The 26,368-nt window shown below is 36.1% G+C and overlaps 1 protein-coding gene across 3 annotated transcripts; it reads left to right on the top strand.

Annotated features, from left to right (window-relative positions):
* Nucleotides 1-6,870: 6,870 nt before the first annotated feature.
* On the top strand, nucleotides 6,871-25,918 carry LOC127420773 (neurocalcin-delta B). 3 transcript variants are annotated; one of them, XM_051663308.1, is made up of 4 exons: nucleotides 6,871-7,033; nucleotides 19,945-20,341; nucleotides 23,696-23,801; nucleotides 24,060-25,918. In XM_051663308.1, exons 2-4 carry the CDS (start codon nucleotides 19,964-19,966, stop codon nucleotides 24,152-24,154), a joined length of 579 nt encoding a protein of 192 aa, XP_051519268.1. In that variant the 5' UTR covers nucleotides 6,871-7,033; nucleotides 19,945-19,963; the 3' UTR covers nucleotides 24,155-25,918. The 3 variants fall into 3 exon arrangements, with proteins under 3 accessions (XP_051519268.1, XP_051519269.1, XP_051519270.1); XM_051663309.1 differs by lacking the exon at nucleotides 6,871-7,033 and adding an exon at nucleotides 8,058-8,440; XM_051663310.1 differs by lacking the exon at nucleotides 6,871-7,033 and adding an exon at nucleotides 8,392-8,495.
* Nucleotides 25,919-26,368: the final 450 nt, after the last annotated feature.

Here is a 26,368-nt window from a genome sequence, read left to right as displayed (position 1 = left end):
AGAGAGTCGCCCCCTCATGGGTGCTGCCATGTTGACAACATACGACACTGTGTCATGCAACGAGTGAGTTACTATCATTAATAATGACAATAATATTAAAATCTTTAATTTATATAGCGCTTTCAGCCAATGCTCAAACATAAAAGTACATGTAAACAAAACAAGCAAACCAAACAATAAAACAACAAACACAATATACTTACAACAGAGCCCAAGTCAACAGTATAGTGCCAGAGTGAGGGTATGGTTTTGATAAACAGGAGTGTGATTCACCGGAGAGTCTGAATAGAATGAGTGCAAGTGAAAAGATAAAATGTCTAAACAAGAGGTCCCTGCTGGAGTCATGAAACAAACTGCTATGACCTGCATCTGTTATCTCTTGCAAAAATTGGGAGTTCATTGCAAATTTGCCGCAAATTCGCCACTGATCATTTTCACATGCAAATGAGCTTTGCCACAAACTTGCGGCAAATTGTCCATTGTTGCCAAAGGTTTACTGTAGGTTCACCACTACCGGTGAATAGCTGCAAACTTCAAGCAAACATTTGCGGTGAATCACAAGCTCATTTGCATGTAAAAATAATGAGTGGCAAATTTGTGGCAAGTTTGCGGCTAGTTTGCCAGAACTCTAGACATTTCGTAAGGGATGACATCGAACGGCAAGCGCGAGCACACGGTGGTGTTCAACTGGCAGAGAGCTCGCGAGCTGCGGCTTCACAGTCACAGTCTACTGCACAACAACGCGCAAAAATTTGTTTCAATGTGTGTATTATGAGATGGATAAAATAAACGATATATAAAGAAGATAAATAAACATATTAATTGTAAAGCAGCAGCATTTAGTAAACAAACTTCCAGTATCCAGGACGATGGGTGTCAGATAGAGTCCAAAACCTCAAGTACTACAGGAACCGATGAGATGAGTAAGTTCAATTATGGTTACTGTAGGAAAACCATGATCAAGTTCTATAAAGTCATTGCAAGAGAACCAAAAATAATTGCGAGTGAACATGAAACTATCAAAAGGGAATGCAAAAATGATTGTGAGAAAACACAAAACGTAGTGAGAGGCAACAGAAAACGTTTTGAGAAGGAATGCAAAACTATCATGAGGGAGCGAAAAACATTTACAAAAAATAAATACACTCCCTCTCCTCTAAGGGGCTCCATATTAAGTACAAATTAAACCCAGTTATTACACGGCTCTCTGGAATACTCGATTCTGATTAGTCAATGGCGCCATCTAGAGGTCAGATATTGCTCTGTAACAACCGTACATCCGAGGATTTAGACGTATCAGATCGCTTATCCAAGGTCTGCGAGCTGTCTCTCCTGCTTCTCGGCTAACTGTGCGATCTCTACAAGTAAGCTGATGAAATAGTTTCAACTCAAATCAATGTTTCATGTGCATTTATTTATTTATTTGGCAAGTAGTCTTGTAATAGGCTGAATAATAAGGAGTCAGATGGTCATTTTTACAAAGTAATCATCAACAGAACTTCAACCCAAACTGTAGGTTGATTTCAGCTGTTCAGTGATTTCTTCTCAAATTATATAATTTCAACGCAAATCGATATTTTATGTCCATGTATTTATTTATTTGGTTAGTAGCCATGTAATAAGATAATAAAGGATAATGTACAGTCAGCTGGTTGTTATTGCAAAATAAACCCCTTCAGGCTGATAAAAGACCCCTCCGCTTTGCATTGGGGTCCTGATCACCCTGTCGGGGTTTATTGTGCATTTATATAACAACCGGCTGACTGTACATTATCCCTTAATAACTTTATAATTCAAAGGTTGCTTAACATGTAGCACTTTAAAAGGGATATGAGTCCCTCATCATTTATTCACTCTCATGCCATCCCAAATGTGTATGACTTTCTTTCTTCTGCTTTTCACGCCTTAAGGACCCTTAAAAACAGTCACTGGTAAAAAAAAATAAATAATATAATTAAATATTTTCCATTTAAATATTGCTTGGAAACTTATTTCATCAGAACACATGGCTACATTTAAATGGCCTTCAAAGGAGAAACATGCTTTTTTAGACCATAGAATGGTGTAGTTACCACATCTACCAGCAGGGGCTACCTGCACATGCTAACAAGACAAATCCTAAACCCCTGCTTCCAGGCACCAGGTTTCAGAGGGGCGAGCCACAAAACAGCATGTGATTTTAAAGAGCCAAGATCGTCTGACATTCCCTTCATGATCTGTTTCTGAATAACTCCACCTGTCTTCTCACACATACACACACTATAAACAACACTCAGAACACATCACCTAATCCAGTAAACTTAGGAGTTTTAGTTTTTTTGGCAGCTGCTGACACTTTCTGGCTGGCAGCCTCAAACTCTCAGTCTCTACCCCTTAACTAACACTGACTGCTGAGACAATGCAAAATAAAGCCAGTAAAATCAGGTGCCCTGAACTAGGGGTTGCACCAACTAATCGACTAGTGGATTAGATCTGCCACCAGTATCACATGACAGTTGCATTTCTTCTATATGTCATCCTTTGCTTTGTGTAATTTGCTGCAATGGCCAAATATACTGTATACTAGAAATTACACAAAAAGTTAAAATAAAGTTCATTTGGAGTTGTCACAGGCTAGGCAAAATTCATGCAAACAGCCATAAAACTAATCAAGTGTCATCCAGAGACTGAAAGAGATTACAACCGAGTTGGACAAGATGTTCTTGCAGTGTTAATATGTGAATCTATAAATAGAGATATACATACTTTCGTTTCTCACCTGCATCATCTCAGCTGCTTCCGTGCAGGGCTGTAGCTGTGACCTTTGACTGCATGGCATTGTTCTTCTTTTCTAAATCATCAGATTTTTTCTCAGAAGTGAGATCTCATAAACAGAAGTGCATTTGTGAGAAATGTCAGGCAGAGATGCAATCTTGAAGCTTGAAAGATTTTATTGTTTTATCGAGGAAATGTAAGTGGCTCCTGTTTTCACAAATTTCGATGTTAAGGTGTTGTGAGTGACTGACAGGGTACTGATATGTGGTTGTTAAGGTGTTTGGAATGCTTTTTTTTTTTTTTTTTTTGCAGTTTACTATGTGGTTTCTAGGGTGGTGTGAGCAGGTGGTTGCTAATTGGCCCAAGTCAAAAGAGCCCACCACCAAGTCTCTATAGTAACACTTTACATTAATGTTATCTTTGTTAAGAGTTTATAAAGGGGTTAATTAATGAATAATAATTCATTTAGAAATGCATTATTAATCATCACAATATGCATAAAACAACTTACATGCAATAGCTGCCAAATAGTGAGCCATTTTACCTCACGTTATAAATACTTAATAACACTTATTCAACATCAGTAACCTATGAAAATAAACCTTAAATCAAAGAAGGCACATTTATAAGTAGAAGCATTTATTAATGTACATAAGGTTCAGTTTGGTTTAATGGTCAACAGGCTTTATTTTATGATATATGCTGTGAATGAACATGAAGAGCTGAAAGTGTTTTTCCAGAGGACTTTAGGTCACTAGGCCTAGGTAAGTTGGGACAGCACTCGGAGTAGCATCATTCTTTTGACATCAGCGTGACAAGGAAAGTGACAACACAAGTGAGTCAAGACATTACAGTCATGAATATAATCACAAAATGACATAATCCCTCCTTTTAATCTCATTATAATAGTCTGTTTGTGCTGCATTGTGACATAAAACATGAATTAGGGTATTTTATGTTTTTGATTAATATATTTTGAATAAGAGTATTTATTAAACATTTATAACACGTAAGTTAAAATGCTCACTATTTGGCAACATGAAAGTTTCCCTTTTTATTGATGATATTATAATGCACATCAATGATTTATAATGCATTTGTAAATGCCTTATTAGTCATCAATGAACCCCTTTATAAACCCTTAACAAAGGGAACATTAATGTATAGTGTGACCATTTATACACTAATTGTCTATTTTATTGTCGGCCAGGTGAAAATCATAAGTGTGCTTGCTTTGAAAAGTAATAACACACATCTCAACAAGCCACATGATTTGAGGAATATTTAATACTAGTTTAATACTTATAGGGATATGAGTGTGTACAATAGTGCCCTAAGTAATGTATGTCCAGTAGTAATAGAAATGCTTGCCTTAGCAAACATTACTAATTAATTAAGCTTATGGCAAATACTTTCTCCACCCTGTAAAATGCTGAAGAGGAAAATGTGCTATATTAGATACTGTATGTAACAAAGTGAGCAAAGGGCAAACCTGCACACACACCTCAGGCAAACACACACAAATGCACCATTCAGTAGTTGGACAGTAGCCTGAACTACTCTTCACCTCTGACTGTAAAAGCTGCTCCTCATGCCTGTGGGGTGTAAGCAGGTGGTTAGGTAACAGATAATTAGAGAGAGCTCCCATGCAGCTCTCATTATCCATGCTAAAGGTGATGTTATCTAAAGATAAGAGCCCGTGGCACTGCATGGACCGGCTCAGAGCCAATTGGTGCCTTTTCATATGTTGACACTAGCATCATATGTTGCTGACTGCCATCCAAAACACATGTTGGTCTTTTCTGCAGGAACATACTGTAAATGAGAACTTGAACTATGACAGAGCAACCTCTAAGCAATAACATTTTCCTTCTATCTGTAGTAACCAACCATGCGCATCTATGCAAAATATTCTGGACTCTATAAGCAGCACACATATTTAAAGACACATTATGATATATTGTTTCATACATTGGGCATGCAAATCAAACTGCGGCTATCTACAAGAGGTCACATTGCATTTTGCATGTTCTCCTGTGTTTTATTATAATGCATTCATCTCCAAGTTTTGAATTCCTCTTATTAGGGGAGACCGGGGCTCACTGTCACATTACTTACTGCAGTAAATATTTCTCAGAGAAGGTTTATTTATGAAAGCCAATTTCTGCATAGTCATACCTTGGAGTTCTGGCTACAAAAAGCTGTTGTACATTTCCACTGTTCTTGCACAAGAAATCAGATACTGTTCATTGAACACACGTTGACCTTTTGTGACAACATATTGTCACACACAATGCCATGATGACATAAAGCTGCAAACCTCAAAACGCTTAAATGACTGTTAAAACGATGATTTAAACAACTTTACAGCTCAAATGATATGTTTAAGAGAAGAATTAATGTAAGTGCTAATATACAATTCTAAGGGAAGCACTTTATAATAAGGTCACATTTGTTAACATTAGTAAATGCACTAGGTATCATGAACTAACAATATAGTTTTAAAGTATTTATGAATCTTGGTTAATTTTAATTGAAAAAATATAATTGTTCATGGTTAGTTCATGTTAGTTCATAGTTTATTTACTTTGTTAGCACATTTAACTTATAATTTAAAAAAATATTAGTATATGTTGCATTTAACATTAACATGATTTAGAAGTGGTGTAAAATTGTTGTTAATTGTGAGTTCATGTTAACTATATGCTGTTAACTAATGTTTACAATTGTAACCTTATTTTAAAATGTTGCCATTATAAGTGTCACATTTCTGCCTTTAAATCTTCCAACAATTGGCCCACTACACTTTTATTGTAAGTGCCTTACTGTAATCTTGATTTTTGCTTTTGTTAAACAAAATGACTTTTTTGTGCAAACCAACATTGTCACAAATGCTGTCGATTGATCTTAACTTGAATTGAATCTAGAATTCTCCTTTAAGTCTCCCGAGCTATGAAAGAGCAACCTTTCAGGAATAAAATGCTTTTTCAACAGGATCTGACTTTGTACAGGCACTCATTATAATAGACATATTATGATGTATTATGTTTCACACATTATGCATGCAAATCAAAAGCTATCTACAGGACATGGGATTGCATTGCATGTATTTTGCATGAGCTCCTTTGTTTTATTACAATGCATTAATCGCTGCCAGTGCAGGCTGCAGCCCTGCAGATCACTTACTCAGCGTGCAACCTTAAAAGGTGTCTGTACGTTAAGGCTAATGAGTGGAGGCTTTGACTTCCCTTTAATCTGCTTAAGTAAAGCATGGACTCCAATGTGAGGGATGTCTGCTCTTAACGGTTGCACATTCTCCCTGCCCTGTGCATTACAATGTGATCATGACCAAACAAGCCGAAAAAGCAAAAATGCACTTTAAATGCATCAAGCGCAAGCATTTCTTTGCACTATAATTCTGTAGATCAATACATTGTAAGTATTTGTGTGCATTTTAATCAATCTTTTAAATTTAATCAATTTTTTTGGACAGCTTCATTGCATTTTTATTTACAGTGAGGTCCAAAAGTCTGAGCCCACTAGTGAAAATGATTCTGTTTTGCATTTGAGTGAAATGTTGAATTGAATAATTGGTATAATCTGTCTGACAGCATGCACTAGTTAGTTAGTATGAAGTTCAAGATTTTGTGCAAAACTTGATGATCCATGTTATCCAGCATGATTTAAAAAGGTTCCAAAGAGCATCTTGTGTGCCTCACTGGAAAATGAGAAATGTACTTGCATGTGAATAGTGACCAAGAAATAGTGCAGAATCCTCACAACTTTCATCATGACTTTTTTTTATTTCAGCTTTTCAAAATACTTAAGCTTTCAGTTAACTTCCAGATTTAAATAAAAAACAAATCCCAGGTTTTCAATTTTGTGGTCTCTGATTTTTGGATCCCACTGTATATTATTAAGTTTCAGTTTAATAATTAGTATTTATCAGACTTCTTGACTTTTTGAGGAGTCAAGAAAGTGACAGAGTTGCAGCATGAGTCACTGCTGAGTTCCTGTTGCCACGGCAACGGTTGCTCTCATAGGCTTTTCAGACAGTTCATGTGACCAGCAGCTTTGACGTCACTGTGGGAGGCAGTTTGCTGCTCTGAACTAAGCTGAGTCTTGTGGAGTTTCTCAGTGCTGCTGCTGGTTGCATCAAAGCGTGCTCCTGATACCTGCCACTGCATCTCACCTCTGAGGCCACCCAACGCCTCTTCTCCACAGAGGTCCCCAGGTTATGGCCATCTAAAATCACACGGCACCAGAACAAACACCTGAGGTGAGTTCTGTCAGTTTGTCCAGAACAGAATGTGTCTAGATTGGTTTTTCTTACAGGTAAAATCTCAAGTGCTGTCATACTGTGTGTTGAACATGCATGCTCCATGGTCAAAAAGAGGAAGAGGATTTTAAATCCAAAAGATCAAGCCATGGTTTCATTCTTGAGGTATTCATTGAGGTTTGAATGAATGGAGAAAAACTGTTACTTGACATACAGTGTTGAGGCTATAAAAGTGAAGAACGTGGATACCACATTCAAAGCTGGTAGCATGAGGACACCTCTACCCAAAATTAAGGAGCACCTGTTTTTGCTGTTTCTGTTCGATTTGATTCTTTCTTCCACTGAGAAAAGCAACTAGGAGCTGACCAGAGTGGATTTTAGACCTGTTGGCTTTGGATAAATCCTGGAACATAAGGCTCAGAGGAGGGAACACTTTAAGATTCAAAAGGATGAGCTTCTCACCTGAAAGCTAAAGCCTCAACATTCACTTTGGAGTGCCATTTAGACAGCAGAGTATATACTTCAGGAGCTTAGATGCAGGGATGGTTGACAAATAACACGTCCAACCTGATTTTAAGTTAAAATGTATTTAAATGTGAACTACTGCAAGTTACCAGTTTTTACAGCATATATTTTAGCTTGATTTTTCTTTGGATTTTTTTGTAGTTTACAATAAATAGACCTAAATGCTCATTTTCAATGCCGTATGAAAAAGCCAGACAATGTGTTTGCAACCATTTTACTACTCATATGCAAAGGTTTCTAAGCCACACTGTACATATAACAACTTACCTATTGTTTTACAAGATCACATGAATTTATGTGAAAGAGGAAATAAGTCTTTTGTTTGAACTTCAACAGACTTAGTTCATCTTACTGAGGCGGCTGATCACTGTAATGGGATAAAATGGGAGATTCAGGTTCACCACTGCAGCTTGATAAACAAACTGAAAAAGGTGCTCTCTAAACATTTAACAAAACAGCTCAGGTTGCAGGAAGCCTTTTTTTCCTTTCACATTGTTGCGGCATGTATGTAGGTTCCACAGTGACGTAAATGAAGTTTTGATCTCACAGGCAGTTCAGAAACCAGTAAAGAAAAATGCCGTTTAGAGACAGTTTAAGCCCACTCTCAGAAACAAGTGGGCGCTCGGAAATATGTGACGTTCTGTAGGGATGTGGAAACAGAGAGCCTTTAGATTTGTGGGAGAGTTTAGTAAAGCCCCTGAGAGCTGAGAGAGAGATAGATAAAGAGAGGGAGAAGAAAATGTAGAAAAGGAGAGGGGAGTGTCGCTCAAAGGGCCACAGAGCTTCCTGTGCAGAGCTGCAACTAAATGTTGGTGACATATCGAGCTGACAGAGAGAGGAAGCAAAGCAGGAAAGAAAGCTGGAAGCACTAAAAGTGAACAGGTGAAACAGTATTTCATCATTTATGTTAAGGTGGATGGAAGAAGGCAATCTGACAGTGAGTAGTTGACATGACTTGAAAAGTGACAGCGGTGTCCCATCTAAAACTATTTTAAACAAAAAGTTTCTAATAGTTGTATAATAATTATATATGCAGTTTTGGGATCATATTAAGTGAGTAAACATTTGTCTGTTTATATGATCTAGTGAAGGCAAAAATAGTATTAAAAATTGGGAAAACGTAATAAATTAAACATGATCAGTCACAGCACCTTAAAATAGATGCTTTCCTTTTTGCATTCACACACACTTTAACCTAAAATCGGTAAAACTTTCTAATTGGTATTCGATAACATAATGCATTATGTTTCATGAACTAACATTGAACAACATTTCTTTTATCATTTCTTATTCTTGGTTAATGTTTTGTTAAATTAAATATGTACAGCTGTTCGTTGTTATTTCATGTTAGTTCATAGTGTATTAACTAATGTTAACATATACAACTTTTGATGTTAAAATAAACTATTATATGTTGAAATGTACATTAACCAAGATGAATTAGTTCATTGTTACTTCATGTTAACTAATGTAGTTAACTAATGTTAATGAATACAACCTTATTGTAAAGCGTTACCCTAAAAATCTGTATGTTTAAAAAAGTGGACATGTAAATTGTCAACTACTGCTGTGTCAAAGCTGTCTCTAATTCTGATATTCAAAAAGCTTAAGTACATAATTTGAAGGAAAGCATGGATAGTATCAGCATACCCAGCTCATCTCTAGTGTATTATCATATTGGATGGATGTAGAGAATCACATATAAAGGATCTGTGTGGTTTGGGATTAGGGCATCATCACTGTTGCCATCCATTAATGTCTTCGTTTTAGTTGTGCACCTCAAGAGAGTCAAAATATACAATACTTTGATGGAAGATCAATATCTAGATTGAACTTGTTTTGCTTTGAAGATCTAAGCCATTCCAAACCATTCACTTTCTCTTTGAATCTTAGAGTCAGTATAGCATACTGTAAATGAAGTAAATGCATACTGTAACTTACTTTCAGAATGCTCTCTCAGAAAGCTTTTGAATCCGAGTGGAGCACATCAGTCTGTGAGCTGTCAGGATTGTGTTTTTAATTATAATAATTCACAGCGACAGCAGCTCAGAACAATAATGAACATCATGAAAGCATGATAATTGGCCATGGTGTTGAGCAATAGTCATTTCACAGCTCAGTTGCTCTACATTCAATTTGTCGTTAAAGCATTTCCTGTTTGTTGTGATTGTGTGATGTGTCATGTCGATATTGCTTTAACTGACAATGATTTAAAAGTGCAAGAGTAAACATTATGAATAAGGTTTCTAAAAATAGGAGCTGCACAAATATTTACTCTAACAGCATGAACTGGAATTCAGTCACCACATGTTGAACGTGTCTCGCGATGGCGGTTGATGTTGTTCTCACAGAAGGATTGTGTCAGGGTTCAGCCACGATAGTTTATGAAGTGTTAACGCTGATTTTAGATGCTGATTGATGGTTGGACATTTAAAGTTAAACTAGACAAAAATGTTTTACGTCACAATCGGGATATTAATATAGAAGATGTTGTTTCATCAGAGAAAAATGGTTCAATTTGAATCTTTTACGACCTTGTCACTGGTGAAAAAGGCCAGTTGAGGGTTCTGTGAGTTTTTCTATTTTAAAACGCATTCCTTGAATTTTTCTCAATTAAGTAGATGTACAAACATTTACCAGGGTCCATTACTTTAGTCCAGTCTTTGGCTGGATCTTAAATCTTATTTTGTCTTATTAAAATCCTATTTTTCACCATCTTATTTCACAGTGTTTTAAAACTATTTTGTAAGGACAAACGTCTTAGCAGAAGTCACACCTGAGAGATGAGGTCACCATTTTTAACCTTGCAAATACTCGTTTAACGGCCATCACAGATGCTTATAAATAACCACGTATAATCCAGTTACTTAAGTTCCAAATTTATGCACAGTGGATTGTGATGCATGTTTTCGTTGGTCCTGAGAACTTTAGTCCACTAATTTCTCAAAACATTGCAATATTGAGATACAAAAGCACATTGTTCAGTGTTTTACATGTTACCGGTGCAATCCATTATCTACCTGCTGCAGGTCCTTTATCACCAATTCCTGGTATAAGATATTTAGTGCCACTTTAATAACAGACATGAGTCTATATTTATATCCTATTGCTTCAGATTAGCCCCGCAGAGCCTTTGAGTTAATCCTGCAGGTACAAGGAGAGAGAGAGAGAGAGAGAAACCAGACAGAAACCAGATTGATTATCTAAAGGGAAAGAGTCCTTTGCTGGTCATGGTTCGTTCTGCACTTTATAATTTCTCTTTATTTTTGCCATCGCATAAGATGTATCCCTTTTCCCTTCTCAGTTAGCAGTATTGTAATATCACACCTGTAATGTTGATACAGTGTACATTACTTTTACCTTTAAACATTTGACCAACATTTTTATCCAAAGTGAGTTTCATATTTGATATCACTATTAGAGGCACGATTAGCATTCATTGGCTGCACCACTTATTAATGCAGGTCTTGTTAAATATGAGCTGTTTGTTCTGTTTGGAGAAGGGAGATGCCATGAAAATCAGAGGTTATACATTTTTATATACTGTAAGCCATGGGACAGCATTATAATACAGACTTCACTGGGTTCAGAGAGGCCGATAAAAATCTCCCATCCATAATGCATTTGAACCACATCAATCTGGTTCATGAGAAGTCGTAATAATAGTGCAAGATGGCAAAATCGTAAGAAATCATATAAGTTGGCTTGTACCAAAACATACGAAGTTTACTCCCATAGAGAAATTAAAAATAAACAAACCAACGACCAGTGTTATAACGATTTATAAGTCTAACCCCTAACCCAAACATAAACCTAACTATGAAGTCTAACCCCTTATCCAAATCCCAAATGTAACCATGATTTTAAATAGGAAAAAAAGAAAACATCAGGGTTTGGAATGAGACGAGGGAAGCATATCACAGGCTATTGACCTTCAACAGTCATTTGTATTACATAAATAAATATGGAATGAGTAAGAAAATTTGTTCACAGACATTTCCTTTCTTAAAATAAAGTGTTGGATTGGAGGCTAGCTAAAATTTTATGCCTGTATTGGATCAGTTTGAAATTCAGTTTGTTTGTTGATATCGGTTGTTCTCTATGACTATAAAAGTGTGAAAAAAGAAGAAAAATAAATAAATAAGAGTAAATAAAAAATACCCCAAAAATATGTCAATTGGGTTAGAACAATAAATGTAAATTAAAAAATATATTCTAGTGGTATTATCTTACATATTTTTGCTTCTCAAGGAAATTAATTTATTTAATTGTTTCCGATAGTTCCGATACACTAGGATCGGCGACATTACACCGACTCACGGACCACCGTCATGTCCTCACAGACATGTCTGCAGCGGCTCCAACTCAGTTGCTTTCCCCTGTGGCGCACCCAGAAGCGTGTCGCATCTGGATGTGCGTCACGTCAGTGGGGAACACGTGGATCGAATCCCATTGTGATCAGAGAGTAATCGCAATCACATTATCAGTGGCGGCCGCGCTCCTCATATGTGCCTGTACAGCAGAAAACAACTCGCTTCGTGGATATTACACACCAGAAAATGGTGCTCACACATGACCATTATGCCCAAGAATGCTTACCGCTTTGGCCACATGGGGCAGTGTTCCGAATTTCAGTAAGTATATGCCGATTTTAGATAAAGAAATGTCGACCTACTCTTTCCGATCTCACTGTGAGAACAGTCCAAGCATTCATTGAGCTTAGCCGTGAGAGCGTAAGCACTGTAAATGACTGTTAATATTGGAAGGAAATTTGCAGATTGATTCATGTCTCTAGATGCGCTCATGATAACTCATAAATAGATAAATCTGATTCTTTTCTTGCACAGTTAATGCGGTTATATGTTTATTTTGGCAAGCTTGAGAAAGAACAGGGAAATGATGACAGAGTTTCATGTGTTAATTCCGTGATCGCATCAGGCTCCCTCATAAAGAAGTGTGCAGCTTTGACATTTTCATAGTCATAGTTCTGTTTCTGAGCATGTGGTTTTATTTGCCCTCTGTGATTTTGAGGGGTGGAGGAGAAATCAACCTCTCTGTCACATGACACACACCTTCCTGCTGAGAGCCACATCATTTGTATGACTCTCCATCAGAAAGCATTAATCTCTGTCATCATTCTGATAATCCATACTTTAAAGGGATAGTCCACCCAAAAATGAAAATTCTGTCATCATTTACTCACTCTCATGTTGTTCCAAACCTATATGACTTTCCTCCGTAGAACTACAAAGAAATTATGCAGAATGTTTGAGCTGTCCTCTTCCATACTATGAAAGTGGATGAAGACCAGTGTAGTCAAGTTCCAAAAGAAAAAAAAAGCCATGAAGCTTTGTGTGAGAAACAGACAATTAAATCATCATTAAATGTCATTATCATTTAAAGTCATTATCCACTGAAAGCCTTGTTCGACAGCCGTGGTTAACATTTACTTTCATTGTCTGGGATAGAACAAATTAAACATTGCAAATAATTCCTTTGGGTTTCAAATTACATTTTGAATTTGGGTAAATGAAAGAATTGTAATTTTTGGGTAAACTATTCCTTTAAGGCTGTCAACACAAATCACATGTCATCAGGCAAAACAATCGGCCAAGTCATTAGTTTGATTTGAAAGTCAAGCTGAATGTTCTACCTCTTGTCTGTATATGTATATATATATATTTCATAGTAAAAATATTAAAAAAAATATTTAAAAAAAAAAGCATATTTATTTTAAGAAGCAAAAAAGGAAAGAAAAAAAGGAAAAGAAAGTCAAAGGAAATCAATCTTGTTTTTAGAGACTGTATCTCAACTAAAGTTAATTTTTATTAGCATTATCACTTTTTTTTCTGGTAATGTTTTGGTTCTCTGAAATGTTGAACTGTGATAATCATGCGGGTGACGCAAGTTCGAATCTTGCTTGCAACATTTCCCAATCCTTTTTTTATTATTTCTTATCATCACTGCAAAAATAATGTTTAATTTGGTTTGTTTACCAAAATATATATATAAACATCCTTAAAAAAAGATAAATTAACTTTAGTAGCAAAAAAAGTGTAAAATAATAATTTTCCTTACAATTGTTACAGGCATAGATCTTACAAAATAAAGGGAGGTTTATGCTTAAAAAAAAAACACACACACACACACACACACACACACTATATATATATATATATATATATATATATATATATATATATATATATATATAATTAAAAAAAATAATAATACATTTGAAAAATAAACTTAATTCAAGGCCTATCCTCTGAAGACAATTTATCTATCCCTGTCCCTCAATTCAGAATGGCAACATTTGTTTACAGCAATTACACAATACATAATAAACTACACATAACAGTAGCTGGGGGGAATTGCATACTGAATGTCATAGCTTGCTAACGTCACACAGTAGTCACCTCGAAGATGTGTTAAAAAAAGTAACACGAATTTCCAACCAAAAAAAACAAAAACAAATGCATAAAAATCAACATTTTCATAATCCGTGGCTTTCTAAAAAAAAAAAACATTCATGAAGGAAATAAGAAATGACATCATCAGTCTATATGCTTGGACTCCAAGGGTTGTTTAGATGTTTTAACTGGAAAACAAGACAAAAAATGCTGAGTTAGTAAATAAAGTGAGCCATAAATAAAAAGTGGCAAAAAGTCTCATCCTGAGCTTTGGCGGCTTTATTGTGCTTTATATAGACCTGTAAGATTCTCCTGTTTCCTTTAGTAACTGTTTACTACCTTATGTTTAGGTCAACTTTCGTTATGTTTCAATTAACTTTTCATTTTGCTTCTTGTTTGGGCTCAGGATTCATTGGCTAGTTGGATGTTAGCATGATGCTAATGTACTTCATTGACTGATATAAAGTGTTATATGTGCACTGTGTCTGCTCACAACAAACACATGTGACTGTCGTTCGGGTGTGATATGTTCCTGAGTTACCTGTCACCTGTCTTTGCCTCAACATCAGTAACTTGTGTTCACCTGTAGCCAAGCTGTCGGCCTGTTGTTACGTAAGCGTGCCATCACTGCAGTGCTACTGAAGGCTCTAAGAGTCTTATGGTTAATTTGAGACAGAGATCTTTGAGCGGTTGACCCTGGAAATAGAGAATCCAAGAACATCACTGATCCCACAGGCAACAAGCTCTGCTTTATAATTACAGGCTAAGCTCAGGCTCTGAAGAACATGGCTTGTCCTGAGCAGGGATCAGGGGTGATGTCATGGGTGATGGTGGCACAGACCCATCCAGGATAACAGTCAAAACAACAGATGCCTCTGTGCGATTGGAAAGAATCAGTTTTCTTCTCAAAATCTGGTGATCACACTCAGACGTTAGCACTTCTAAAACTTACCACAATGTGTTACTAGGCGTTTTGCAAACCTATAACTTTAACTTGTCCAACATGATTTTCACCATAGTGGATGATAAAATGGACGGAAAAAGTCCCATAATCTTTTTAAATGAAGCTAAAATATTTTTAGATATATAACAATCTGATAATATTATTTAAGACTGCAGTAAGATTGCAGAATTCAATAATACCACCTGATAGTTATATATATAATTAGAGTGACATTCCCTTACAACCATAAACCAATCATAGTTTAAAGAAATATTCCGGGTCCAATGCAAGTTAAGCTCAATCATTTGTGGCTTAATACTGTTTAAAACAAAAATTTATTTTGACTTGTCCCTCCTTTTCTTTAAAAAAAGCAAAAATCTTGGTTACAAGATGCACTTACAATGGAAGTGAATGGGGACATTCAGAAAACGTTAAAATACTCACTTTTTCAAAAGTATAGCCACAAGACATAACCAATATGCGGTTAACATGATTTTAGTGTGATAAAATCACTTACTTATCTTTTCTGTGTAAGGTTATAGATAATTTTACAATATGTCAACAAACCCTAAAACCCTAAAATGACTGTAGAAATTACAAATTAAACAACTTTACGGCTCAAATAATACATGATTTTTAACAGAATAATTAATGTAAGTGCTTTTATAAAATTATCAGCTTCACATTTCTGCCTTTAAATCCTCCAAAAATTGGCCCCATTCACTTCCACTGTAAGTGCCTCACTGTAACCCACATTTTATTTTATTTATTTTTTAAAAAGGAGGGATGAATCAAAATGTATTTTTGTGGTAATCAAAATTATGCCACTGTGACGAGGAGGGCGGGGCCACACGGCCGGCCCCCAATTGGGCTAATCAGCCGAGGAGAGGGATAAGGCCGAGCCGGATGCGGACTCACAGCCCTGCCCCGCCCTCCTCCTCATCACAGCCACAAATGCTGTCAATTGAGCTTAAGTTTAACTATTATTTTAGTAAAACCATAATAACCACAAAATTAATCATGGTTACTACAATATTACTATAGTAAAAATTATGGTTACAATATGGATACTAAAATAATACTGTAGTAAAACCATGGTTTCCACCCCCAAAACATGGTTACAACAGTCATGGTTACTACAGTGTTACAATAGAAAAGGCTAGCAATACCCTAAACACAATTTTCACCAGGTTAGAATCTCTTTCAACTGCATAACAACATACAAAAATAACACTCAGAACACCCTAGCAGTCATATAGCAATGTCTTGGCAATTACCACTCACAACACCCTAACATTGTGTTGACATCTTTTGATGTGCACAAGAATTACACACATATTTTCTTCAGAAAATGTAAAAGTCTCATTTAATGTATATTCTTTATTCTTCGATCTGAGCATTTGCATCCCTCTGCATTCATTTAGCCATGTGTGATTTGAGTGGTCTCCTTCCTTATTTTGTTTTAGCGATAATTCCCATTGTTTTGTGCTTCAATGACAGCTAGATAACACCGTCTGTTCAGCCTGATCTCACATAAAATTCGGCAAGTGTGTGCCGATTATTCTTTAGCCAAATTCAGTATTCGTTGACCAAATTTGAAAACACTGCCTCAAGAGGCTAAAGTGGTAAGTGTTTCAGAGCATATAAACAAGCGTGACACCCATTTATATCCAGGAGACGTCGCCAGAAGCCAGTTGTAAAAATAATTGTTTTCAGCTGAGCAGCGTGTAAAACAGTGAAGAGAAATGCTTATTTTATTTACTCTACCCCCAAACCAAAACCGAAATCTAACCCTAACCATTAGTAGAGACAAAATGCAATGTTAGGGATAAAAATACAACCTTCTTATCACGCTTGTGATTGTTTATACCAATGTAATAACTTCCTTGTTTGAATGGGGATTGAACTGTGGTCTCCCATGCAACTGACGCAACGTGCTACCGGTTTTGCCATGAGGGAAAGTAAATGTTGTTGAGCCGTTCCAAATATGTCCGATGGGAGATAGGGCATGTCAATGAGTCGACATACTGTTGCTGATCCTAAGGTACTAGAACTTTCGGAAACAGCTTGCCGACTTCCTGTGTGATCATGTTGGTCTGTTAACATGACAACCCACTGCAAAATAATACAAATGCTGCATATCCCTTTAGCAATTAAACTTAGATTGATCATGATGCTTTTATACGTGTGTTCCCTCCACAGGAGCGGCACAAAAGCCTGCTGTGGACAAATTGGTCTTTTGTGCATTTGATGTTCGCTTCCATCCTGAGTAACCAAGACTGCTTAGGGATAGTTCATGCAAAAATAAAAATTCACTCACCCAGCCTAATGTTCTCCCAAACCCATATAACTTTCTTTCTTTTGAGGAACACAAAAGGAAATGTTAGCTTCAGTCACCATTCATGTAACATGTTCGTTGTGTGTAAAAATGATGTAATGAATGTGAATGGTGACTTATGAGGCTGTCAGTCTCTCACATTCTGCCTCCTTTTGTGTTCCTCTGAAAATAATACGAGGTTGGAACAAGGGTGAGTAAATGAGTGAATGTGTGTGTGCTATATGCTAAGCTATCAGGCTAATTATATAGCTTGCTAACCTGAAGTTTGGAAAACAAAAAGAATGAGAAATTATGAATATGCGCATTTGTAGCTTCAGTGATATAATGTGACTTGTGATAGATAAAATGTAAATGCATTCATTCACATGTTTTGATGTTAAAGATGTGCTAATCGGGCACCGAAGAAAGTACCCCTCAGCTAATGGATTTGCTTTGTGGTCCAAGGGAGGTTCTGGCAGCGGTATTAGGATTTGGCATGACAGTGGGACAGCAGGGGCTCTTCATCTAAGATGAGGGTTTGGTAGATCCGGTCAGGCCTCAGAAGATCATGTTCAGTTCAATGGCTCTGATGGTTCAATTTGCTAGGATGTTCTGGGTGACCCGAGTAAAAAGAGCCCCACCTGCAAGTCTCTATGATATTCTGCTCTCTAGATACAGTGTCTTAGGTCCCTCCTGCAATGAAAGTCTATGAGTCTTTTTTCCCTCTCACTCATTTATTCCATTATTATTTTATTAGCTGTCTTTACATATTTTGTCACTCAGTAATTACCATTAGCAGCAAGTGGAAAGGTTCAGAATGCTTTGATTAATAATAACCTCCAAACTACTAGTCACTTTACAGTATGTTCCATTAATTTGAATTGAAAGATGTTTCAGCATTTATGACTGACAGTTTCCAAAAAACATGCACATGCTGTATGTGAGAGAAATGGTAAAAATGTTATGTGAGCCTCAGTGTTTTTATAGCGTTTAATATGACATTGATCGATTAAATGTTTAATTAAATAAAAAAATAAAATAAAATAAATAAATATATATATATATATATTACTCTTTTTTTTTTCACATTGGGTTTTCTTTATTAAAGTAGATATTAAAAAAAGCACTTGCTATATATAGTGTAGGGCTTGACAGTCACATGTAGTACGTGAGTAGCAGTGAAAGGCCAACTGATGGACCGCTTCCTGTTTACAAAAGGAGGTTCAGTTTCTCCATCTCATAATCTCTGTAAATGTTAGTTTTTTGTCCCCCATCACTCTCCCCATCAGTTTCTCTGTCCCCACTCATCTCAGTGGATATAGATGAGAATAATGGGTCATTCTATATAAAAGATGATATTTGTGGCCCTCATATACAGCAAATAGCAAAACAGCTGATGCCAGCTTTTGCTATTTGTTAATATAGACATTTTTAAGAAAATTTCAACTAATATTCAGTAACTTTATTTTATTTGTCTAATGTGTGTGTGTGTGTGTGTGTGTGTGTGTGTGTGTGTGTGTTTATTTTTTGCTTTTTTGTTGTTGTTGCTTGTATCCACGGGGTGTGAAAATAAAGTGGGTGGAAATACAATGTTAGAATATATATATATTGTTGATTTTAAGTTGATTTTATCTAGTCGATTTTAGTTGACATATTGTATTACTAAAAGTTATTTCTTTAAGTTGTTGACATCAATTTTCTCCTTTTAAAGTACTAAACTATTCCTTACATATCGAAAATCTTTGTCATAACGACATCATCTTCCTTTGAAGAAGTGAAGAGATTATCTCAAAATGTCAACACTGTTATTATGATTTTGTGCAGTAAGCAAGTGATAATTGAACAGTAGAAATATCAGCACAAATTTTTCTTAAATGCACCTTTTAGTTTCGCAGCCTTAACCAAAGGCTAGTAATTGTCAAATTAAACTGTAAAACTTTGAACCTTGTTACTTTCAACCCTGTTAGGATCTATAGGACCATTCTAAAGACATAATTACTGTATGTCCCAACATGTATGGCAATGTATTATTTACCTCAATGTGGCACAATGGAATTTATTAACACTTCAACACGTTATTTGTCTGATAGAATGTTAAAAGTCTTACACAAATTTGGTTTAAAAAATCCTATCAAACTATAAAAAGAATCAATTGCATAGTATGACCCTAAAATGTGCTGTCAGGATCACGTGCACGCTGGCTGTGTAGGACTGCAGGCACACTCAAGACATTTGCATCAGGAAATGATTTTGGTGCAGCTGCACACACACACACACACACACACACACACTGTACACACACAGCAGCAGGTGAGAGCATCGCTGCGGTCTACCAGTGGAAAGTTCAGTTGACAGATGGGAAAAGGAAGATGAGTGTTAGATATGTGGCAGATATGCAGTGCTTTGCATGCATACTTGTAGATTCACAGAAAAGGGGGTCGTCCCATCAGATCTCAAACAATGATACTTGGCTGTTTTCGTATGTGCTCCTCCCAGATTCTTCACAAACATCTCTGTTAAAATTCTTCTGTGCCTCAGAGACTCAATGAATTCTGTTGTTAACTGTAATGGCAGTTGTCATCATTCATTCACCCTCATGAGTTCCTAACCAGTATGACTTTCTTCTGTATATCACAAAAGAAGATGTTTGGCAGAATGTTAGTAACTGTTTTTACACTTTCCATCCCATTATCTCTCTTTCTCGTCTCTCCAGTCGAAACTAGACAATCAACATGGGAAAGCAAAACAGCAAGCTCCGTCCCGAGGTGATGCAGGACTTGGTGGAAAACACAGACTTTACCGAGCATGAGATCCAGGAGTGGTACAAGGGCTTCCTGCGGGACTGTCCCAGTGGTGCGCTCTCCATGGATGAATTTAAGAAGATTTACGGCAACTTTTTCCCCTATGGAGATGCGTCAAAGTTTGCCGAGCACGTCTTCCGAACCTTCGACGCCAATGGAGATGGAACAATAGATTTCAGAGAGTTCATCATTGCTTTGAGCGTCACGTCACGTGGCCGTTTGGATCAGAAGCTAAAGTGGGCCTTCAGCATGTACGATCTGGATGGAAATGGATACATTAGCAAGGCGGAAATGCTAGAGATTGTACAGGTGCGTTTATGTGATTGTGATTCTATACCTCTGTTATGCTCGGTTGAACTATGTCCAAACCAGGCATCACACAATAAAGTGACAAACAATGTTTTTAGTTTACTTCCCTGTTTTGACATATTTCTTATTGAAACAGGATTTTTGGGTGGGACCAGGATGAGAAATTAACTTATTGTTTTTTATGGGACAATATTACAATAGTAATTTTTTTTTTTTTTTTTTTTTTTTTTCTCGTAACATTTTGAATTCAGGGGCATTTTTTACATAATCTCCCCTTAATGTTTGACCCTGGAAATATTGAAGGGCTTTAGTTAATTACTAACTTTAGTTAGTTTAGTTATCAGAGCCATGAACCATGATTTTTTTTACTTGTATTGGGGAGGGACATTGTCATCGAGCATATTATTAGACAAAAATCAACTCTTGAACTAGTCATGTAGTGTAAGATGAGTCATTAATATTTTTGGTTTGTTTACCTAGAAGAGAAAGACTCTGTTGTGTTAAAGGCACATATCTGCTAAAGATGAATATTTTTAAACTAGAATATACATGGCCTCAAAGACAATAGAACAAAACCCAAAACAAATATTGATTTCATGTGGTATTTAAGGTAGGTAATGTATATAAAGGTGATTGGAAGTTGTTCATTTTATGAAATGAGTGACAGGGACCATTGGCAATGCAACAAAGTTGAGCAGAGAGTAAAACTTTATGCAAATGTGCTAGGTCAGTGTGAATGCCCCTTAACTAGCCATGACAGTGACAACCAATGGTACAGTCGCTTGGCTTCTATTTCTTTGCTATTGAGCTTGGTAGCCCTGCCCACATCAAATCTCATTGGTCAAAAATCCTGTTCCACAGAAATTACTTTTAAATTCAGTCATGAAACATAACATACTGTAAGCTGATAGGTCTTTTCAACATGACTCGATTATTTCATGGCCAATATGATAGGTCCTTTGATGGTGCAAGCTGATAGCCCTGTGACATGTAATTATGTTAGCCAATCAACTTGCATACCTCCTTTTGTCTAGCATTTAAATTCCCTCAGTTGTTTGCAGTGCTACAAGAGTTTTCTCACTGAAAGCCTCCTCCTCCCAAGCATCACCTGTCTAGAGCTGCTTCAAGGGCATTGTATGTACTGTCTAACTGTGCAGCAGCAGCATGTCTTACATGCTTGACACAGAATGCCTGTTTGTTCTTAGCAGTAACAAGTCTTCATACTTGCTCTGCAACAGGAGCAGCAGCGTAAGCAGATCCAGTCCACCAAGACCAAACTTACTAACTTGTCATATCCATTATAATACTTGAAAATGAACTTGAGTTGTTATGACTGAATTGCTGTACAGTAAACATAAAAAAAAAAAATTCTGATTGGCTGTGATTTTGTCATGTTGCACAGCATTTTCGCTTTTAGTGTGGATAGATAAACTACTTGATGCTGGAAACTTGTTGCATCGGGTCTGATTAGGAAACAGTGTCACTATAATGTAAATGTTAATTAACTGTCCAAAAAGTCCAGCCTCAGTGTTATATAACAACCATATCAAAGTTGTACCTAAATTATGAGAACCTTGCACAAGCCACATGGAGGCCTCCTGAAGATGCATTCACCTGAAATGACATAATCAGTCAACCATTGGGTGCATCAAAGAACACTTTTCAATGGTTTTATGCTTACGGAGGTGATATGCCCAAACTTATAGTGAAGACTAGTGTTTTTCAGCTATTTTAGTTCCAAGAATAACACCGTATGGCAAATCTACAGTATCATATTACATCTAATCTCAGGGTTTTGGATTGTGCCTTATAACCTTGTTTTTGAACTGTCTGGAAAACAAATAGTTTCATGAAGCAATTTTCATTTGTGTCCAGCATTTTTGCTCAATTAGAGCAGGCTGAGTGCAGCAGGCAAGTATTTTTGCTTATATAGATAGGTGAATTTCACATCTTTGCAGCTATTCGTGAGAATAGTGCACTCTCTGAAACTGACAGCTGAGTGCATGCAAATGGCTGTAATTGACCTTTCAATCAATTTGCCTCTTGGAAAAAATAAGTCACTATAGTGATGTAAAATTAGTTAGCTTGTGACTGCTCCTGTTTAAAATCAACACAGAATTCCAAAAATGCAGATTTTAGCTCTGTTCCAGAGCCTACAATGAGCTGCCTATCTAAACAAATTTGAAGGCATCGTAGAGCGCTCCTGACAATAAAAATTATTCCAAAATATAGGCAACATAATAATGCTGCCTTCCAAGACACCTCATTTTGGCCAAATTCTAAGGAAGCATCGCATATATGCACTGCAGTGAGCCCTGTGAAAACATTCAGCCAAGATGGCCGATGAGTCAAGAGAAATGTTCATTATAAATAGTTATATTTTATTAAAAACGAAAAAGTATAAATAAAAAGAATGCAATCTAATTAACTATAGACTATTTTACCCAATATTTGTGTGCGTGCTGTGTATTTTGTATACTTATTAAAGTATTGCATCATTAGTCTAGCATTAGCAACATGCTAACATCAACTGCTATTGGAATCATTAGAGAAAACACTTTGGCATTATCAAGCCATGGGTTCCCCTTGGAAATGTCCTATGGGTTTTTATAATGGCAGTTTTAGATTTGCATAAAATAAGTGGTTAAAATAACTTGAACAGACTTTCACATTTTGTTCTAGAACATAAATTACATATCATACCTCAAACGTAAATTTTGAAGCTGCTGTGTTTTTAAAAAGTGTTTTGCTATCAGAGTGCTAATTAAGGACTACAACTACCATGGGCATGTGATCTACAAGCTTTACAAAATGGATGACTTTTGTAGTCCTTGTGTAGCGATGGGTTAGCAACATGCATTTTTAAAAGACACAACGACTTCAAAATCGACATTTGAGTTATGACTGTGTGCAGTTTATGTTCTAGAGCAAAATGTGAACGTCTCTTCAAGTAATTTGCACCACAGATCTTATTTTACTCATAAATCAAAAATGCCTATTCTACAAACCCATAGGAAATTCCCGAGGGAACCCATGGTGAATTAGTCTTCCGGGTTCACCTGCAAAATTGACTGAACAGCTTTATTGTACGTTAAATCTCCTGTGTGCGGTGCTGCCAAGTGTCCCGTATTAGCCGGGGCGTCCTGTACTTTGGCAGAAATTATGACGCCATGCACGGGATGCCCATTGTCCCGTATTTTAGTGAGTTGCTATCTATGAAGAGCGTTTCAAATCAATCATTTTTTTGCAGAGCAGAGATTTTTTTTGCACTTGTTTGCCTACTCCAAAATTCCATGCAGTGTACTGTTCAACAAAGCTGATTTTGATGTTCTCTTTGATGTGTTTGTTCCTCAGGCCATATATAAGATGGTTTCTTCAGTGATGAAAATGCCTGAGGACGAGTCCACACCTGAGAAACGCACAGAGAAGATCTTCCGCCAGATGGACACAAATCGTGATGGTGAGCTTTCTTGCTCTCTCTTTCTGTAGGAAGCTCAGTTGTATAGTGCTCAACATGGCAAATGTCCATCCAAGTATTTAGTCCATATAGAAAATTTTACTGTGCACAGCATACATACTATATACTGGAGAAGTAGTAAGTGTAGTATGGTAGTATGCTTTTCCGATCATTTGGTTTCATGATAATACCTCCCCAAATACTAACCCCTGCTGCTTGATAGCTGTTAATTTTCGACGTTTGTCCTGTGTTCTCTCTCAGGTAAGCTGTCACTGGAGGAGTTTGTAGAGGGTGCAAAGAGCGACCCTTCCATTGTGCGACTGTTGCAGTGTGACCCGAGCGGTGCCGGCCAGTGAATCAACAGTGCGTCTCGCTAATGTCATAACCTCTCTCACACAGGTCTTTCTGTTCAATATAATTTAAATATCAACAGAGCCTGGACTCCAAAACTCCACCCCTATTTAAGTGTCTGTGGGCCTCACTGGGCAAGATTTTTTAGCAAAAGGAAACATGGAAACATGCAACCATTTTTCCATAGCTACATAGAAAGTGTTCAAAAACTCACATGCTGACATTCACAAAGGTCACGCACACTAAAAAGCTCATGTTCCTGTGTCTCTCTGCACTCTGAAATCCTTGTATAGGGCTTTTTTGACACAATAGATGGTGATGTAAGTGACATCACATCCTGTTGTTAACACCTTAACCGAAATGTACCTCCTCAAAAATAACAAACACAGATAAGGGTTTTTAATGTTAACCAAGGTTGGTTTAGAGCTGAGTTTAAGTAAATTGTCCCAGCATTTCAAATGCACCTTTATACTGGTATATAAAATAACTATATACCAAAATATACTTTATTAACTTATGATTTTTAAGAGTTTTACATTAGGTGTCTTTAACTACTACTGTGTAATAACATTAAAATACATATAATACAATGTATTTATTGTGTAACTACATGTGGTTCTGCAAAATTCTCACAAAATTCACATTTGCTGCTACTGAAGTTGAGGTATGGGTAGGTTTAGGAGTTAGGGTTTAGGGTAAGGATAGGGTTATGTTTAGGGTTAGGGATAAGGGTAACAGTGTAACTACAGATGCACTTGAATGCAGGTACTTAAAATATATGTAAGATGCAACAAAATGTATGTACATAATAAGCACATTGTATCAAATGCTGAAGTACATAGTAGTTAAAGACACCTAATATAAAGTGAGACCACATTTTCTAATTTAATTCAGTTTACACATACAATGACAAATATCATTCTTAGTATTTCAGCATAACTCAACTGAGGAGAGGTAGATGGGCAGCACTTGCCCATATCAGAGTTTTTTACTTGAAGTTTTTATGTTTATTTTTTTTAATGAAACATTCATTGCATTATGATGTCAGAGCCTGTGATAGCAAATCTTAAAGCGGTTGATGAACTTATGACAATGGTACTCCTTTTAGGAGCTCAAGTATAATCTATAAAAATTAAAAATTAAAAAATATAAATTCTTAAAAAAACCTTTATAATCATTTTAAAAAAATTTTTACGGAGCGTTTTTGTCTTATTTCCTGGTTAAAATATCTAACAAACTTAACAATAATGACAAGATATTAAGTATTGTTTTAAGAGAAGTCAAAAAAATTTGGTGGGGTTTATGCTTAAAACAAGAAAAAACTGTTTTCCCTTTGAATCAAGGTTTTTTTTTTTTTTTACCCTGGAAAATTGCTTTTTCATGTTATACGCATAAATATTACAAAATGTTGTTTGATTTCTCTAAAAAAAAAAAAACAAGACAATATATTCTTCTCAATTAAATTTATCTCGTTTTAAGAATGTTTAGATATTTTTACTGGAAAACAAGACAAAAATACTATTTTTTTTTTTAGTGTAGGCTAAATAATAATAATAAACATATAGTCAGAAAATATCAAATATCAACCAAACAAATTCATATTTTCATAGGGACAACTATAATATTGATCTTTCTGCTTCAAAACAGGGAACATGAAAGTATTAGACAAAGAAAATGAAGATATTATTTATGGTTTTACTTAGTGGGTACTTAGTGAACAATTCACCACACCACAAAAAAGAAAAAGAATAAAAAAAGGGAAAAAGGCTTTATTATATAATGAAACTGCTGTTATTATTCAAATATGTCATTTTCTTTTGTTTCAAATAATCATTTGTACCATGAAAGCATATATATGCAGGTTTATGACAACGAACAGCAAAGATCACACGTTACTATGCACATACACATCCCACTATGAACCAATACAAACTTATATGTTATTTTTACTCTATCCAGACCTTGATTCGGTCAATGCAGTGCCCATACCAGCTGTCAATCTAAACAAATGCTATATGTTTGCATTGTTGACATACAAGCAACATGCAAAAACAAAAACAAAAAAACTGCTTATTGAACTTTAATTAGACTGAATCTTGGCCTTAATTACCACATTTGGGTCTTTTTAGTCATTTTATTTTGATATCCTGGATAAAATTACAGCTTGAGTCATACTGCACAAAGTACACGTGAATTTGCACCTCAAACTGAATGTATTC

This window comes from Myxocyprinus asiaticus, chromosome 30 (genome assembly GCF_019703515.2).
Source record: "Myxocyprinus asiaticus isolate MX2 ecotype Aquarium Trade chromosome 30, UBuf_Myxa_2, whole genome shotgun sequence".
NCBI lineage: Eukaryota > Metazoa > Chordata > Actinopteri > Cypriniformes > Catostomidae > Myxocyprinus > Myxocyprinus asiaticus.
The sequence above is the reverse complement of the archived record's forward strand: the minus strand, read 5'-3'. Positions and strand labels throughout refer to the sequence as shown.